At 35.5% G+C, this 19159-nt stretch overlaps 2 protein-coding genes across 3 annotated transcripts; both read right to left on the bottom strand.

Moving 5' to 3' along the window:
• Window positions 1–1577: 1577 nt before the first annotated feature.
• On the bottom strand, window positions 1578–5060 carry MUB1 (membrane-anchored ubiquitin-fold protein 1 precursor). Of its 2 annotated transcripts, none has more exons than XM_059594696.2 (5): window positions 4637–5060; window positions 3909–4199; window positions 2432–2596; window positions 1979–2071; window positions 1578–1841 (listed from the first exon to the last, which is right to left on the bottom strand). In XM_059594696.2, the coding sequence occupies exons 2-4, from the start codon at window positions 4039–4041 to the stop codon at window positions 2016–2018; spliced, it is 354 nt and encodes a 117-aa protein (XP_059450679.1). In that variant the 5' UTR covers window positions 4042–4199; window positions 4637–5060; the 3' UTR covers window positions 1578–1841; window positions 1979–2015. The 2 variants fall into 2 exon arrangements, with proteins under 2 accessions (XP_059450679.1, XP_059450678.1); XM_059594695.2 differs by having other exon boundaries at window positions 4655–5060.
• Window positions 5061–7309: 2249 nt separating this feature from the next.
• LOC132181232 (putative galacturonosyltransferase 14) lies at window positions 7310–16417 on the bottom strand. The gene is made up of 6 exons (XM_059594355.2): window positions 16119–16417; window positions 14973–15028; window positions 14678–14833; window positions 10199–10789; window positions 8968–9270; window positions 7310–8292 (listed from the first exon to the last, which is right to left on the bottom strand). Exons 1-6 carry the CDS (start codon window positions 16327–16329, stop codon window positions 8008–8010), a joined length of 1602 nt encoding a protein of 533 aa, XP_059450338.2. The 5' UTR covers window positions 16330–16417; the 3' UTR covers window positions 7310–8007.
• Window positions 16418–19159: the final 2742 nt, after the last annotated feature.

The raw sequence follows: 19159 nt of genomic DNA, 5'->3' as shown, positions 1-19159 counted from the left end.
TTTTGCTTGATTGCAACTTGATACCTACTTATTTTCTTGTCATGAATATTTTTATTCTTTTGGTTATTACGTGGCATGATGACCTTTTACTTTAAACACTTTTATCATTATTTTGATCATTTCAAGGGAATTTTTCAAATTTGATTGAAAAGGGTTATGATCCAAGTGGAGAAGATATTGCAGAAAAGTCCAAGATTTAAATTCTAATAAAGCAATCTGGTTGATTGTTGTAGGAATATAATTGTGATGAACAGATATCTCCATTTTAAAAATATTTGTAAATAACGTGGTATTATGTACCCCGTTATATATGCGAAATAAAATCTTACTCATAAAATGGTTATTCTCTATTTTACTTTGGATCGATATAAAATTATTATTATTATTATTTTTTTTTTTTTTATGACGAAAAACTTTCATAATAAATCATTTGCAGGCAATTCTAAGGGGCAAAGTGTATCTGCCTATGCATAAAAGTGGAAGCTCAAAGAAAATTTGACCTTAAAATTCCTAGCATTGCTCATTATGTTAGCTTTACAGCTGCCTCAGAATTTTGCTTTGGGAAGACAGAATATAGAGTTTTCAGATCTGCTCCAAGCATCCCTTTCTAAAATTTGTAATTGTTAGAAATTTGTGGAATTAAAAATTTTATACCAGGCACCCTTCCTTGGATAAAGTTTTTCCGTAAGTTCTTTTAACCCAGTTTATTAAACTTACATGTGTCCAAAATTACATGTAATTCTCACGTACATTTTAACCGAACATATAATTCTTACGTGCATACGAAAATCACGGGCATTTGTAACGCATGTTAGTTTAATAAAATGAGAAAGAAGAATTACACATGAGAAAACTTTATCCCCTCCTTTTATCCTCCAACAATCTCTGAGAAAATTCAACACCTAGAATTCCTAGAACTGCTCATTGCATACCACGTGGCTGATCACAAAATTTTGCATTGGGCAGGCAGACAAAGAGCCTAGATTTCTCAGATCTGCCTCTTCATCCCTTTAAAAATTTCTTACATGGTCCAAAGTCTAGCTAGAATTTTGTGGGATTTAAAATTTATTTTAAGGATATGCCTTTTGATCTTCAAACAAAACAACCACTTGGTTTATTTGAGGATGAGGTCATCCTTCAGAATTCAGAGAAAATAAATTAAGAAAGAGCATCTCACATTTAAAAGATGATAAACTAATATCAATTCTTATGTGAAAGATCAGTTTTTCCTTCTGACATCCAAACGACCTTTTAGTAATTTTTATTTTTATTTTTTCAACATTCGAATGAAGCCAAACAGAGGATCAAGGAGATCCTTTACAGAATCACAGAAGAGAATTTTTGGAGGAAGACAGCTGGGAGAATACACCCAAACAATGTAAGGAAAATGCTTCTTTTTGTTATTTGGGTGAAGTACACAATGATGATCATCCTGTATCAAGTCAGTCAAAAGCTCTATCTCTTTTCATTAGGGCAAAATATGGGCTCAAACATGAAATTTTGATGATTTTTTTTTTCTTTCTTTGATGAATGGCCTCAAACATCAAGTTACAATACCAAGTCATAGTTTGAAACTGTTAATGAGGTGAAACAAACTTAAAATGTAATATTCTGAGCAAAATGCGTAAGGTAACTAAATATGCCATGGAGATGTGATTTCATTATAACATAACCCATATATTTCACAATGAACAAAATATACCAAATGCATGGAAAGGCAAAAGCCATATGAGGAAATCATTAACCTGCAAAGAAACATGACTCATGATAAATGTGCATAATTCCGCATCAATCAGCAAGCCACCAACTCTCATTATCTTACCACCTCCAACAATCTTTACCTGTAGTTGAAATGGGAAACACACACCCAAAAAAAGGGGGAAACACTTAAGAGCCTGAATGATATTAGTAATAGTATAATCCTACCAACCAAAAAAGAAAAAGAAAAAAAGAAGAAGAAAGAATTATCCATACCCACCTAATAATAATATAACCTCCACCATTCAAACTGCAAATCATAATATAACACACATGCACTTGCTCTGCTCTGGTTTGTTTGCTCCTTTCTTTTCTGTTCAATTAGAGGAAGATACACATTTTATCAAACAGGTAGAAGTACTAAAACAGAATAAACTCTTGAAGTTGGGGAAAGGGCCAGAGCAGTTGGGTAGATGGATATACATAATTGGCCTTTGTTTAAGAAGTCGCAGTAATTGAAGTGCATTGACTGATATAACCATAAATATTTATGATCATATTAAAATATGGAATCAGTAGAATGGAGCGGTTAAAGTGATAACCAAAAAGAAAAAAACCAAAACAGAAGAATATGTTTCTATCTCCAACAAAGCAACCTAAGAGGCAAAGGAATAATATGTCTGCCATTGTAAGAATCTGAAATTATTTTTGGAATGTCTCAGGAACTCTTTACCTTTCTCCGAAGAAGGCTGTTGAACAACAACATGCATAGTCGTAACTCCGCCAGGGATGTCACACAATGGGCTCCGGCACTCCCCCAGTGTTCTGTTGTTCTCCAATATTTTTCCTGCACTTATTAACTTGACGTCTTTCACTGTCCTTGGACCATTCTCCTTCTCTAAAAAAATCAGAATATCATGTTTAAATATCTTGGACAACATTAGATAGCAAGGAATTTCCAGCTCATATAAGAACAAAGTTCAAAAGAAGAGGTTATGTTACACATAATAACCAAGAAAGAGCAGACATAAAAGATAATGGAATCTGAGACCTAAAGACTGTCAATTTTAGTGTTACTAACTCATGCTATCAAGTGCTCTTGGACCATGCTTAAAATTGATGTTCTCATTATCTCATTTATCAAATGAAATTTCCAGTGAAAACTTAGTGACCATTACCCAAGTATGATTTGTCTTTTTATTGCCATCAAAATAAGGCCTGTCAACAGGAAATCTGCATCTTCTTGATCATTACCCAATGTGTAATTAACAGCTACAGTGGGCAGCTGGCATAAACCCTGCATTTTCCAGGAACTGCCAGTGCATTTCAGACCAACTTAACTTAAATACGAAAAAACAACTAGCTGCTCCCATTGGTTCTTATTTCTATGTCATAAAGCTTAATCTTTTTGAGGAAGGCACTAAATCAAGAAAACGCAACAAAATCACTAAAAGTTATAGAGAAAGAGCATGTCAGGCGGAACATCTAAAAGTATAACTAACAAGAATTCTCTTCCTATGTATGAGGCTAGTTGGTTCATATCATTATGCCACCTTCAAGTTCCCTACCGTGCATGCAGTTAAAGTTTCTCAGAAACCGAATACTTAAATTTCCAATAATTGCCACCTTCAATGCAATGATAGTAAGTACATGGGATTAAATATAACATATTTATACCACTTTACACTATACACTTTTAACACCCGTAGGACAGATGTTTCATGTAAATGAAAGTATCCATCGTGTGTCAACCAGAGCACTCGGGAGTCGGAACAAGTCCATAATGTGCTCTCCAGTAAGTCTAAGTAGTAGCCTTGAGAGGACACAACATAGAATCGATGGTAGGATATTGCATAGGGACACTACCTTCAGCAGTCTGTTGCGACTGCGGTGATTGTGAAATTGTATGTTATAGCTCGACTCCAAAAGATGGTCTGTGAATTAAAAGGCAATTTGATGCACTATGGAAGAATTGAATACCTTCCTACATTCCAATCCTGGAACTCGGACAGATGGAACACAAAACAAAGCAAAGCTTCTTAACCATTATAACAATAGATATTCAGATCCCACTCAAAAGCATAACCACAATTTTCATAGTTGCCACAATATGTTTCCCAATAAAGAACTATGAAACGCTGAAAGCTTGCCAACGGTGATAACTATGGAATGAAATCAAACAAAAAGAAGAAAGAAACAAGATAACCAACCTTTGGGCCACTGAGCAAGAATACTTTCCTTCAAGGTTGCAACACTTGCTGCAACGGGAAAGCTTTTGGGGCCAATATCTGATCCATCAGTCAACCTAAACTTGATCTCTAATTGATCTTGTACCCCGGCCATCTTCAAAGATCTAAGACACAATTAGAATTTCTTCACTTGGGCCTTCCCCAGACAAATCAATACGTCAATTCGGCTCGCTATGAGGAATTAATAGCCCACTGAACAACTTGAATTGCCTCGCGGACATAAAGATTTCATCAAATTCTCACTCGGATATTCTGCAACCAGAATTACCAAAGAATAAAAGAACAGCAGATTGAATTGGCTTAGTATAACAAACAAGTCAAAGCATTCTGGAACTGAAAACTAAATACAAAAGAGAAACACTAAAAAAAAAAAGGATATGTATTTGAAATGGGAATTCCAGTTTCTAGCAATGAAAATCATCAACAAATATACCCATCTGGGTCTATCCAAAAATAGAATAAAATTCAGTCCAATACCTTGATACCAAGGCTGAAGCACAACACTAGGAAAAGCAAGAAGAATCACAGTGATGTCCCCCACACACACACACAATCTCTAAAAGCTAGTATTCAGCAGGACAAAAAAAACCCACAAATCTCTAAAATCAACTAAAATATTCATCTTGCTCAGCTCCAAATCAGTCAGAAACCAAAAGAAACAATCAAAAAATAAAAAAACAAAATAAAACCTTGATGGGTCGTCTTACTTGGCTCAGAAACTGATCAGGGTCATCCTCTTTTTCAGTAGCTTCTGGTTTAGAAATCCAAGCAAAGGAAGAAGAAGAAGAAGAAGAAGAAGAAGCCCGAGAAGGCTCTAATATTAATATTAAAAGTCAGAAGAAGAGATCAAACAAGTTCCCACGAACGAGGCCGTTTCGGAGTATTCAAAGTCTTCTAAATCTGTGGTCAATGACTCCATTCTTTGCCTTCTTCCAATCTTCTTGTGGCCATGGAAATGGACAGCTTTTGAGATCTTTTTATTTTAAACAGTGACCCTTTTCCTAACTTGCAATGTCACGAACGGTAACGAGACCAAATTTTGTATCTCACGTGGACGCCCAATTTCTGTGTAAGCAGCAAGCACAGTCCTACAGACCAAATTTTCTCCTCCTTTAACTATTTTGTATTCCCAAATCATTTAAAAGTTGATTTTTTTTGTGACCCTTATTAATTTAAAAACCAATTCTAATTGTCACATCATCTCAGTTGTATAATAATAATATAACTGTCTATTTTCTGCGATTTGGTTTAAAATTACATTTTTTCCCTATGAAATTGCAAGGTCAAATACACTCTAAATAGCATTACTCATCCTAAATTATGCATATTATTGATGAGAAAGTCTATATAGCATACTCACATTTCATCGTTATTTTACCATGCTGACATAGGTTTGTCAGTTTACCTTTGATTTTTTTAATTAAAATTAAGTTAAAGGTGAATTAACAATGCTATTTAGACTTAATGGATGACGGTGGGATGTGTTGCATATAACATTACTCTTTATTGATTTTAATGTAGATGGTTGATAGTTGAAGATATTTTGGTTTGAAATAAATGATATGATCAATTGCTCATGCTTAATGTCAATAGTTCTTAAGGGCTTGTAGCTCAATCACACCTCATAAAGCAAAAATCACTAGATTGAATCATTCTTCTCTTTTCTCCTTAAACGGATATGTAAAAAATAAATAAATTCAATAAGATCATCTCATTATCCTTTCCCATCATGAGATTTTCAAGAAATAATTAAGAATAATTTATTCATAAACGTTCGCCATTAAACTCCCACAAATTACAAACTTCTATAACATAGTTTGAGATTTTTTTATTTTTTTTTTTGAAAAGACATAGTTTGAGACTTTGAGGCACCAAAAGGGTGGCGTAATATTATATTAATAGTATAATAATATTATTTGTTTTGAATAAAGTGAGGTATATGTTCAACCAAACATATATAAGCTACATAAGCACTTATGCTTTAGGGTATGCATAGGAGTAACTCATGCAAAGTCATACCTTCAAAACCTTATTTTCCCTCTAACTTTACCTAACCATGCTAGGTAATATAAAATTTTTCCAATCAACTTTATTAAATTATATTTGTCATATGATTCTCATATGTAATTTAGAAAATATATGTGAAAATTATATGCTTTGTTAAAAGTACATGTAAGAATTAAAAATGCTTCTAAACATGTTCTAAAAATATATGTTAGTTTAATAAACTAAATTAAATAAACTTCTTCCAACCCTATTTATAAGAAATTTTTATCCTTTTTTATAACTTCATTTTCAATTCGTTGCGCCCCTGACAACCTGTATCCAAGGAAGAGCCGTTGTGACAAGGTTGTATGTGAATGACCAAGAAATTAGACATAAAGAAATTGGAGAACACCCACTCATAACAATTTATTTTGATGATCTTGGTAATGGAAGTGCATGTTCTTTCATACTTGATTGGATGTTGCAGCTGATAAAAGCCAAGAACCATTCAGATTCTGCGTTGAGGCTTTGGAAGAATCAATCAATTGCTATTATATGACAATGCAACCAAGTGACACTAAGCTAATGTTAATCATGCAAATTAATTATTGACAAAATGATAGTATATATTATAGTGGTATTAAAGAAAGAAAGAAAGAAAGAAAAATGCCAATGGGTCCACAATCAAATGTGAAGTCTTAAGCATAAGGAAGCTGCATGCACCTCGAAAGATCAGAATTACCAAATTCAGTTGAGCGATACTAGGAATATTAGGTAAATTTGAATGGGTTTCTTGTCATCACCAACTCACCAAATTCCATGAATAAGAATCTTCAAATTTAAAATGTCATTGTGAGTTGGCAATAACCAAATATTTCTTTGAGCAGTCGATAGCATTAATGGCGTGAAAAACCAGAGAGAACTCAAAACTCTGCTTAAATTTCTGTACAATGCAATGTAAAGATTGAGACGTCTAAACTTGTAAGAATAAGATGAGTGGATGAAGTTTTTCTTTAAATTAGGTTAGAATAACCCAATCTAGTAAATTGACATCCATTCCTAGAACATGTAAGAATCATATGCTCTAAAGACATATGCCGATTTATATTAAAAAATACATATGTAAAAATCATATGCTTAAAGGAGGGATCCAATAATTAGTCATGGCCAGTAAAAATCTGATGTCTGATCTTTAAAGTAAGTACACCATTAAAATGGCCAAAGGGGTGGGGGGGATCTAGAAAAGAAACCACAGGGCAAGAATGAGACTCTGCAATTGCTTCTTTTGAAAGAAATCATGAACAGATTCTTGGGTACCCACAAAAAAAAAAACATTTAGAAACCATCATAAACCAGAAAGATGCAAGAAGTTCGGAAAAAGAATTTTCTGCACATTTCAATTGTCTCTCGTGAACGTACATAAACAAATTACCGATATGTTTAACCTAAGAAAAAGTTCTTCCTTGAATATGATCTGTAACAAAGCAATCTCATGACCTACCCTAAGATTCACCATCATGATATCATCAAATGAAAGGGGAAAAAATGGGTACTAACAAAAATGAAAACAACAAAAGAAAAAAGAAAGGAAAAAAAATGGAGGGAAATTAACATTCCCGGGCTAATAATTGGGGAGCCTCACAGAAGATCTGTCCTAGCCTTCGTCTTCCTTGCACCAATCAAGATGACGGCATTAACATCAGTACCTTCTTGTATATTTGTTCACTTTATTTCATATTATGCTCTAAGAAATCAGGCAAGAAGAAGACTCCCCTGACGGAAGACCAATTATAGTTATCCTTTTTCTCAACCAAAAAATAAAGGACGGATTGCTATGTTACAGATTGAAAGAATGAATCACATGCCGTGCTAGTGGTGGCAGTCCTTGTCTGCAACAATACCGGGATGACAGTCAATCTGGACCGTGAAAGATTTGCCCTTTTGGCCAATTTTCTGCTTGTCTTCTCAAATATATCTTGACAAGAATTTCGATCCACAAAAGACTTAATAGTAAACCTGTATCACTTGGGTCTTTTCCTGGCCCTCTCTGTTTAGAGCTCCACTAGTTGGTCGACTAAGATTCCAAGATGTGGCAGTTCTTTATAAAATCATTGGAGTAATTGACGTACTTGGTCCAAAATGGTCGGAGATGCTCAAAGCCAATCTGCAGCCATGGTTTTGACTGGCCATTGTAGTGGATAACTGCAGCCCTTTTGACACTATCAATGTTGGTGCTATTCTGATAACCCAAGCCGAGCATGTGCCACGACGGGTCAATAGGATGAACATGACCTCTAAATGCAATCAAAGCGGGTGGTAAGGTTCCAAGCTTCCACATTGTCAAATTTGACTTCAGATTCTGCCACAGAAAAACCCAGAATCAAAGTTAAATGATGGCACCACACCTGTTATTTACTTACACACTAAGATGTAAAATTGCGAACTCTATGAAATCCAATCAACAATGAACTCTCACAGAAAAGCAATGAACTTTTAAAATTTCAGTATTGAATAAAATTCAGGTCCATGTTGAAACATCAGAGTTCATTAATACGTTGTCATCCCACCAGAATTTTTCCGCGTGAAGGGGTTATATAACAGGTCAAAAGCTTAAAATTTTCATCATCTAAGTGAATTCAAAGCAAACTTAACTGACATTTTGCGAAATCCAGACAAAAAGTTCTTAAGTTGACTGTGAAAGGATGCACCCTAAACTGTATTAATTATATATCTTCGAAAACATCACCCAGGGAAAAGCTTCATCTATCCACTAACCCCAGAGCCTAAAAGGAGCATATAACAAGGTTAGGGTCACCTCAATGGATAAGGAATGAAAGCACTTAGATTAAGTTTCAGAAGGAAATTTTTTGGCATAGACACTCCTGCAGATAGATGATATTCTATTTCCGAGTGTCAATGTTTTCAGTTCCTTCATCATGCACACTTAAAAATACATAATAGGAGGGGAGAATGCAACATGTATGTATAAACAAAAGTATAAAAGTTTGTAAGTAAAACTGAATACTTCATTTACCTCTCTAAGCCAAGAATGGTATGTTTCTCTTATATTTGTCTTCCTCCAAGCACGAAGATCAAATATATTCATACCATAAGCCCATGCGCATTCATCAGGGTCCAAATTATTTGCTACGAGGGGATGGGAAAAATTGAAGTAGTTCCTGAAATGCTTAGACATTACCCAGTCATCTTCACCTTTACAAGTTTGAACGGCTCCATTAACCTTTCCTCCAAGGTCAATTTCCCAAAGTGGAGACAAATCACGCTGAATCACGATATCATCATCTAAAAAGACCACCTTGTGAAGGTTTGGAAAGAGCTGTTCCATATGCATGATCAGCATACTTATTTACGAATAAAAAAGAAAACAAAAGGTGAAAGAAAGAGAGTGAATTTTATCCAAAACAAAAATAAAATAAACCATTGTCAGGGTGTGACATATCTTTTTCTATATTCCAAGTGTACACGGATTGCCAAAGATACTACTTCTACAATTGATAGGTCACCTGGCGATTTAGACTACTTGCCCTTTCTCAAGGACAAAAATGAAAGCCTTTCAATTCACTCCCAGTTATCTCTTGCATGAAGCTTACCCAGAGCCCTGGGCAGCACCTATTTTCAAATAGAGCCGAGTGCAGAAGTATTTAAGATACAAATTACCCCAACATAACAACCCCACCCAAGTCAGGCCCTAGAAGAAATAAATTTGCTTCCCTTATAAATAACTATCTATCCTAAGAATTCCTTTTTCCATACTTGTCTCCCATCTTATTTCATAGTTCATTGGACATAGTAATTCACACATAAGCCAGACAAATTCAGTAATTCGATGTCATCCTGTCAATACAAACTCAAAAATCATTCTGAAGCGATCAAATTTTCTTCTAGATTTTACAATGCTTAAATATAGTTGGATCTCACAAAACTGATAGGTGCCAGCCCAAGTCATGTGACTACCTTTTTTATCCAAGAAGATGAAGTTCTTGACCATTGCCAATGAGATAAGTTTGTCAATATCAGGGTTACGGGGAGGAAGGAGAGAAAATTTGGACCAGATTTCTACCTTAGGGGCAATCAGAGTAACCATTCAAAGCATAAACTCCCTATGATATCAAACATCCGCATTATTTATCATTGTTACTTTTTATCTTGAATAAGCTAACATTATCATATTATAGGTCTCCAGAATTATAGATCTCCAGAAACCACATACGGGAAAAGAACAGTCTCAAGTTACATGTAATTACCTCTGGTAAATATATGCGGAGATGGTTGAGTAAGGATATATACTTTGGACTTCTAGCTTGCAATTTTGAAGCAAACGTTCGTGGAGTTGTGTCACTGAGATTGGCCCCTGCAACATGATTACCATGGTAGTAATTCCGGATCCCATTTTGGTTCTCTACAGCTTCAAGCACAGGAACATTTTCTCTTGTTAACCAGTCAAACTGGTGAACGCCTTTCACTTCAACAATAGCTGGGGAGACAGGGTTCAACGCAAACCATGAGTGCATACCCGCATAAGTTTTCTTGTCAGTGATGACATGGAAGACAATTTTTTCAGGTTTTAGGGATGACTGGACAGTAGAAGCAACAACAACTGAAGCAGCCAAAATGTTATCTGTTGACAGGATAAAGTGATGATAAGAGTTGTCTGAAAGCAAAGGGAGAAACTCTGGAGGAGGCAATTGTTTACGCGCATGGGCATTTGAGGAATATTCATCAGTCAAACGAAGAGAGAGACAGTGGATCCCTTTTGGAATGGAACTTGCTGCGAAGTGTTTGTTCATCAGCTCCGCAAATTTAGACTCCCTAATCTCCCTTTCAAATTTCTCCATCTGTGCAAATAAACATAATATCAGTTGAAATTGTGCTAAAATATTAAGAATTTTTTTTTTGGGGGGGGGGGGAAGGAAAAGGGTGTTTAAAAGGTGCTCTGTCTCTCTCTCTCATCTTTTAAATATAAGCTTCCTTGTACACATTTTTAATAAGAATAAAAGGGAATAAACAACGAAGAACAAACATAGACAACAGAAAGTTTCTCTAAAAAGAGATATAAAGCAAGACAAATAAGTGGGGGAAAGTGAGGGAGAGGGCTAAAGCAAAAAAGAAAGATAAAAGCAATTGTAAAAGGAAATCCCCAAAGAACAACAGATAATCAAAACGCCCCACTTTAGGTATGAGGGAACTTAAATCCATCCTAGCCTTTTACCCTCCTAAGGCCCCAGGACAATGCTAGCAGCTTCAGCCATACTAATATTCATCCACCATGCCCTCCTGAAGGATACAAACAGATTTGGTACGGGAAAAATATTTACTAACAATCTGACCAAGATGTCAAAAGCGAACCATCTAAGTCCAGTTTATATGCTCTGAAGTGGATAATCTAAAAATATCAATCATCAGGTTTAAGCTAGATGAAAAGAATCTACCATTGCATGGTCCCAAAATTCATTAAGCTCCTTATAAGGAGACAAAAGGACATCAGGACATAACCCAAAAACAGACCATCAGTCAGGAATATTGGAAACAAAACGATTTACAGGCTACAAGCCCAAAGCCCAAAACCCAAATAATAGGCAATGTGCAAAACTCTATTGGTTTAACAAATGTCTTTAATTGACTAACATTCACCAAGAAACAAGCAAAAATGGGCAATCAACTCAAAAGGGGTAAAGCTTGCAGTAGAGAGCTCAGGACATAACCAACTTAAGTGTCCTATACTACTTAAATGCCCTATACTGCCTTAGAATCAGACAATTCACAACAAGGAGATGTGAAGAAACACCGGGCAAAATAATAACAGTGACAAATTCATTCTAACCAAAGAGATCTCCGATTTCCTTGAATGCATCTAACACAAGACACTATCTTGCGCTTTTACTAAGCAAAGAGACCCACAGAGAAGAGAAAAGGTCTTCATAACAGTTTTACCGACTAAACTAACACTATGAAAGAATCCCAAACAAGTAACAAGCTCACCAAGATAAGCATCAAAGAATGTATATTGTAAAATTTTTGGCTGAAGATAACTAACATGAAACAAGAAAAGGAGATGGAAAACAAAAATCCAACAGCAATAAACTTTGTATCAACATTTCATATCCACATTTAAGAGTGGGTATGGACCGATAGGCTGAGCCCAAAAGATATGGGATAAAAGCAAAAGACCACATGTGAACTGAATTGAAACTAAGTAGGAGCAAATAGAAGGTTAACCGAGATCAACAGCAAAGAAAAACACCTAGGTTGCATTATCTTGATTTAAGCATTCATTACGAGTGAGAGATTCAAGATTTATAACTAGCAACTACATCATGAAGCCAAATTCATGTCTTGGTACTTAAATAATCATTTAAAAACCCAAAACCAAACATAAAGATCAACAATGTGCAAAGAGTACCTCTGAAATCTCTTTTTGCACATTAACAGAAGCTACATAAGTCCACTAAACAAGGTGATACTAGGGGGAAAATGTACTTTATCAACATATTTGTGGGCATTCCTTTGTTGTTGATAAATGTTAATGTATCAATTAGGGGAAATTACTTATCTGATCTCAGGGTTTGTAGTTGTACCAAATTGATTCTTGGAGTACCCAAAATTCAGTCCAGAAGGATCATTGTCGTCTAGCCGTTTAATGGAGAAACCATTAGATGCATGGGTGAATCCATGTCACAACTAATTGTACGATTAACACATAGCATAGCTGATGACTCACACTTATCATGTGTTTTAAGGAGTGTTTTTGTTTTAGGTTTGAAAAAGTGTTAAGATGTGACATAAACGTGAAAATTGTTTTGGGCTTTTAGGAGTGTTTTATGTTTGGGTTATTTGTTAATGTTTTTGTTTTAAAAAGATAAAACAAAAGACAGAAAATAAAAACATTAACAAATGGGGCCAAATTTTTTTTTTTCAAAAAATGGCCACCCCTCACTTGATGAGGGACAGTTGGCCAACCCTCACAAGGGGTGGCCTCCCCTCATAGAGGGACCGCCTACCGCCCCTCAATTTTTTTTGTTTACATTATTTTTTAATTTGGAGATAAAGCTGTAATTTTACAACGCCAGCAAGTAAGTTATCAATTATGCTACACGTCAATTGGTGATTAGTTATGCCATGGATCCATGTGCGCATCTAATAACTTTCGTTAAATTTCTAGACGACAGGGATTATGTTGGACAGATAGCTTACCCCAAGGCTCTTCACAATATTTTTGTACCCCAAGGATCAAAAAAGTAACTTTTTCTATTAATTAAATTCACCATCAACTTAAGTTTTTGGTCAACTTGGTAATTTAGCATGATATCAAAATAGTAATCCTAAATTTGAATCTTGACTCCATAATTTATTTTATATTTCAATAAACTATTACACATGTTAAGTCTCAATTGTTGAGGGAGAATATGAGCCTACACACAAGAGGGGCTGTAAAGTATTAATTCAATTTACCATTTTCTATCAGTTTAAACTTTTATGATAATTGGAGATTTAACAATAAACAACTATCAAGGAACCCTACATATTAAGATAAATGGAAGAGGTTGAAAGCCACAATGGCTTAGCCAATCTCAATTTTAGACAAAGCCACAATGGCCTAACAGTAACAGCATATAAGTAGAACTAAGAGATTTGCTCGGCTGGGCCATGAGGCATACTATGACAGAAAAAATGTAATGCAGAATTTATGTTGCAAGAACCTAGCCACTGATTATGTCATTGGATTTCTATAATGACAGATACATTTGAACAGTGATGAAACTGTGAAGTAGCTTGAGACAAGGACCAATTAGGGAACTCAAGATTTCTTCAGCATGAAATAGTGAAATTATGCTTCTTACTCGAAAACTTTGTAAGGCTCAGGTTTATATAGTGATACATATCCTTGAACTACAATGAAACTGTGAAATAGCTTGAGACACATCGAAACACCAAACACTCTCCAAGGGTTCCTTTCTTCTGTCAAAAAGCCTTAACCAATTAAAATTTCTTCCCTATTATTTATAACTGCTTTCTTAATCCCCATATCTACTGAAAACAAAGAAAGAAGTCCAGAAAGATTACTATGGTAGTCACCACTAAAGAGTATAAATCATCAAGATGTGTTTCTGACCGGAAGCAGGCAAAAAAATACAGTATCATAGTTTTAGGATGTCGGAATCCTTTCTTTCTTTTTTTCTTCTTTTCTTTTCTATTTTGACCAAGAGTATAGAAATTGAGTCATGAACTCAAAAGTAGAACAAAGGAATTTATTTTCAAGAACACTGTGATCAAGTATGCAAAACACATCCACTTAACTTTCATTTGAATCATGGAAGTAGGGTCAAATAAAAAAAGGCTACTAGGGTCAAATATAAACACATTCTTTTTTGCAGACAATTCATAAGGCTACTGGGTCAAATACAGAAAGGAAAGACAGAATTTTACTTCAGACAGAAGATGCTGAAATTATGTTTTTTTAATCCTTTGGATGTCCACTAAAATCAGAACCTGATGATCATGATATGGGGGTATGGAACAGGGGAACCTTTTCATCAACTTCACTCCATCCTTTTTTCTTCGGTGTAATCTCAATAATTAATGAAAATGAATACCATTAGAGGAGACTGTCCCAAATAAAGGCTGGGATGTAGCGCAGGGGAAGCAACCTAATACATTTCAAAAACTCTCTCCTAACAATAATATACTATCTAAGCACATATATATTTCTGTCACATGGAACATACCATTGCCCTTAACACGAAAGCAAAGGTCCTTGCATCATACTGGTTGTTCTTCATTTCGGAAACAAGTTGACTAAATGAATCCGGCAGCTTTAGACCATGCGGGATTTCCTCAGTGTTCACTTGGTTAAGGATGCTGTAAAACTCTTTAACCAGTTTCTGCTTCGTCATCGCCACCACCACAACAACAATCCAGCATAAGTTAATAACATAAGCATTGTAGACTTAAAAGGCCAATTGAAAATTTTCATTGCAGATAGTTATTATGTAATTACTGTATCAAGAAAAAGTTACTTACCCCTGAATCATCACCCCTGCCAAGAAACCTTGGTCCCAACCGCCTGCCTAAACAATCTGAAGCACAGAAGGCAAGAATGAATTCATAGGTCCACCATTAACACTATGATATTAAAAAAAAAAAAAAAAAAAACTCTTAATACCCTGACCTAACTAACATACGGATACTACAAGCAGGCCAGAGAAAGTACACACAACGTAACTACACAAGCATTCATAATCCATCCTATATAGACAAATACATATTTTGTGAAATAATAAAGAAGAGGCAAAATTGAAAAAATGAATTATGAAAGAATCAAATTTTTACTGTCACCTGTCAGCATATAATAAAGTTGAAGGTCACCCTTGAAATAGATATCTTGAGATAATTTAATTAATCAATTTACAATCAGCAATACAACAGAGAAAATCATAGTGTATTCATGACAACAAAATGAACAATTTAATTCAAAAATTAAGGTCACAAACTGCTTGAAAATGCATAAATAATATGTAAATTCCGTGACAGGAAAGAACAATGGTCATCCAAATAATATGAGTCCCATATTTTACAAATATATCAATTCTCAGTACATGCTAAAATTCAATCTAACAAAATAATAGAAACTCAGAAAAGAGATGAACCAACATAAATTGCCAACAGTATCAAATTATGGGATGAACCGATTTTGATTACACCATACCAGAACTTAATAAACAGAATTCAATTTAAATCAATTCAACCCAATTAACAAACCATTGGAGCTCAATTAGACATGGAAATTCACCAATAAGCATTGGAACAAAAACCAAATCCAAGCCGATCAATAAACTAATTGGATTCAGCTACACAAATCATCATCACAAATATACGCCAGAACCCATTTCAATCCGATCAATTAACAAAACCAATCAGATTCAGCTGCCCACATTTACATGACAAAACATGGGCATTACACCAAAACCCAAGTCGACCCAATCAATTTTAAAAAGTCAGATTCAGCTGCAGAAACCAATATCACAGATAATCACCGCATGGGCATATTAGAATAACCCAATTCACGCCAAGATCTATAACATTCAATCGCAACCAAACCAAATACGTAAACGAATAGCCCCAAAAATTGAGAGTGCAAATGAATGAAAAGTCGATAAAATAGAGTACCAAATGTGGAGCACTTGTTGACACCTTCAAGGGTTACAACAGCAGTGAGAATGAAGACAAAGGGCAACAAGAAAGCGAGGATCAGAATGGTGTGGAAGAGGGTCCTATAGGAAAAGTGGCGAGCTGCGACCTTGATCTTCATCAAATCAATAAACCCATTGCTGCTGGAGATCGTGATGCTTCTCATGCTAGGCGAGAAGTGAAGCTGCATCGTCGTCTGTGCAGCCCCACCAGCACACGAAAGGCCACTACTACGCTCCTACCAATACCAAACTTGACGCGATTCGATGCACCCACCTTCGGAAATGGTCCGAAAATCCCCACCATCAGATCCCAGCCCACGCCCACAATGACTCCAACCGAATTCAGATCTGTTTCTCTGGGTTTTTCCGCTCAAGACTCTTCTTCTTGTTGGTCTTTTATAAGACCGCATTGGAGATTGGCAAACGGGCTTTCGAGGACTCAATCACTGATTTGAACCAGCCAGCCGAATTGGATTCCTGCTGTTCCAGCTCCCATCGATCAAAGAGAGTGTTTCACACACGAGCGATAGAGACGCAGGGGAAGAGAGAGAAAAATTTGGGTTTTTCCTTCCTTTCTTTCTTTATTTTTTGGGTGCTTTTCCTTTCTTTCTTAGAATGTGAAGAGCTTTTTCATTGGTGGATCGCCGTCCGATCCAATATATTTCGTTTTCCCACAAATTTAATTAAATGTTAAAAAATAGAAATCAATATATATAACATCATAATAATAATAATAATAATAATATAAATTCAAAGCTCTTGAGTCAAAACCGTGTTCAGTTTAGAGAGAGAGAATCAGAGATGACTGGGCTAGAGAGAAGAGAGAGAGAGACAGAAACTTGTGGTTGGGGTCTTTGACCTTGAGGTTGGGATAGAGGAAGGACAAGGAAAGTGGGAGGTGTGCGATTTTGAAGCTAAACTTGGATTTCTCCTATGTTTATGGGCAAGCAAAGGGGATTATGTGGATAAGAGGGATGGTAACTTTTTTTTACTTTTTTTTTTCTTTTCTTTTTTATTTCATGTTTTTGGGAGGAAGGAAAAGTTTGTAAGGGTTAAGGTATTGGGGTCAAAGATTTTTCTATATTTGGACGTATTTGGGATACTAGAATAGGGATCATAGCTTCATTGCTTGGGGGGAGATGGGCAATCTTGGAATTTTGATCATGCAATTGTTCGCTTTGGGACTGCCAATTGAGAGATAACTCTCGTAAAACTCACTTATTTAGACAAGTGTTCGAACAGTTTAAGTCATCTTCGAACAAGTAGGCCTCATTAGAGCTCTCTCTTAAATATTGGTCCGAATTGCTCAAATTGCTTGTAATTTGAGCAGGCAATTGCAAAGACACGATCGTTGATCCATATAAAAGAGTCTAAGCTATTTAAAATAATAATAATATTTTCTTCATTCCAATTCCATGTTAAAATGTTGATGGTGACACTCAACTAATGCATGGGATAGTTGGCTCAAAGCAAGAAAAACAATTAATATAGCTCTTAAATATTTGACAATGAAGGTTACATTCATATATTGATCCCAATTAACTATGGTAGGCCTAATAATTACTCTTTTATTTGATCCCAATTAACTTTCAAGGGAGTTTAAGGGACAAATCAAGGCTTTACTACTTGCATGAATGAGTTCATTCTCTTTTCATTTTATGAGATTGATTGTGAAAGCAAGTAATCTTCAGTGTCACTTCACAACTATGACTTTTTCACATTGTATCTCCTCTTCACTAGCATCTCATAGATTTCCTTTTTCTTTTCTTTTTTCCTCTTATCAGGTAGAATCAAGATTGAAGACCCACATTTTGGCATCAGCATTTAATTTTCAGAGCCTATCCACCTTTTGATTGCCTAGTTTTTCAGTTGCATAAACCCAGTTTTTAGTGCATCATTGATGAGGTAGCCAGCATCCTTTTGCTATCTGGACCAATTAAACACTATATAGGCCTGCCTGTTAACTCCCTTGCCAGGAATTTAATCAGCACTTGTGCAAATAATTGGACTATGATGGGGCTATTATCAATTTTGTTCAACTAAAAAAGAAAAACAGACTAGAAAATTTCTTAGGCAATGGGGTCTCGGATTTCCTTTCCCCTGCACTGTCAATAATCTTTTAGGCAATGGGATAAGAGTAAGAAGAGTAAGCAATGAAAGAAAAGGTTGGTTCCACAAGATGGTATAAAAAGTAAATAAATTCATTTGATGTGCAAGCTTGTTTCTTCTTGCAACCTCCACATGGGAGAAGTTTGATTCTTAATGCCACAGCTCCAAAAGGTCATATGCTGGGTGGTCACTTGTGGGCCATTGGACTTTTTTTGTGGGGTGTAAACCAACGCTGAGTGTTGGTGGCATGTTGCAATTTGCAAATGCCAACTTCATTGCCATTTCTGTTGCTGATTTCTATGAATGTTAGAAAGCTCTGCATTCTTATTAACCATAAATATCTGATACACTGTTTTGCAGTGCATTATGTACAGTCTCTTTGTCTAAGCAGTTACTAGCAGCAAACACCATGAGATGCCTAAAAAGTATTTGTCAATTTCAGATCATTTCTCTCTTATTTATTTATTTATTTATTTTTGCCTTTTTCCTTATTAGTGAACTAAATGGTCCGTTTAGATTTACGATTTCAAAATGTGGGTAATTTTTTAAAAACACAGTCTCTACAATATATTTTATACAATTTGGTTTAGAGTCGCACGAAATCGCAATGCCAAACTCACTCTCATATTAGATTTTCAGCTTAACTTTTGCGAATGAATAGCGAGGTAATATTGGGGTTATCCCACATCGGTTGTGGAATGGGCTGATGGTTAGTTTATAAGTGTGAGAAAAATCATCACCTCTTAAGCTAGTTTTTTGAGTTGAGATTGACCCAAAACCACCAAACATTAGTATCAGAGCCTAGGCTCAACCAACAAGTCTTGGCCCAACAGTCTACGGAAAAAAACGGATTGTCGCTGCTCCGACCCAGGGCCTGATGTGTGAGAGAGGGATTGTTGGGGTTATCCC

The sequence above is a fragment of the Corylus avellana genome, chromosome 5, assembly GCF_965113065.1.
Source record: "Corylus avellana chromosome 5, dhCorAvel1.hap1.2, whole genome shotgun sequence".
Taxonomy (NCBI): domain Eukaryota; kingdom Viridiplantae; phylum Streptophyta; class Magnoliopsida; order Fagales; family Betulaceae; genus Corylus; species Corylus avellana.
The sequence above is the reverse complement of the archived record's forward strand: the minus strand, read 5'-3'. Positions and strand labels throughout refer to the sequence as shown.

What these genes read in the sequence shown, in the direction of transcription:
- LOC132181232 (XM_059594355.2), bottom strand. Translation starts at nt 16,329, where the DNA reads ATGCAGCTTCACTTCTCGCCTAGCATGAGAAGCATCACGATCTCCAGC. An exon ending in CTTTCGTGTTAAGGGCAATG is followed by an intron (nt 10,790 to 14,677) that starts GTATGTTCCATG and finishes TTATTTGCACAG; the next exon opens with ATGGAGAAATTTGAAAGGGA. An exon ending in ACCATTCTTGGCTTAGAGAG is followed by an intron (nt 8,293 to 8,967) that starts GTAAATGAAGTA and finishes TTTCTGTGGCAG; the next exon opens with AATCTGAAGTCAAATTTGAC.
- MUB1 (XM_059594696.2), bottom strand. Translation starts at nt 4,041, where the DNA reads ATGGCCGGGGTACAAGATCAATTAGAGATCAAGTTTAGGTTGACTGAT. An exon ending in TCTTGCTCAGTGGCCCAAAG is followed by an intron (nt 2,597 to 3,908) that starts GTTGGTTATCTT and finishes TGATTTTTTTAG; the next exon opens with AGAAGGAGAATGGTCCAAGG. An exon ending in ACAGCCTTCTTCGGAGAAAG is followed by an intron (nt 2,072 to 2,431) that starts GTAAAGAGTTCC and finishes CTAATTGAACAG; the next exon opens with AAAAGAAAGGAGCAAACAAA.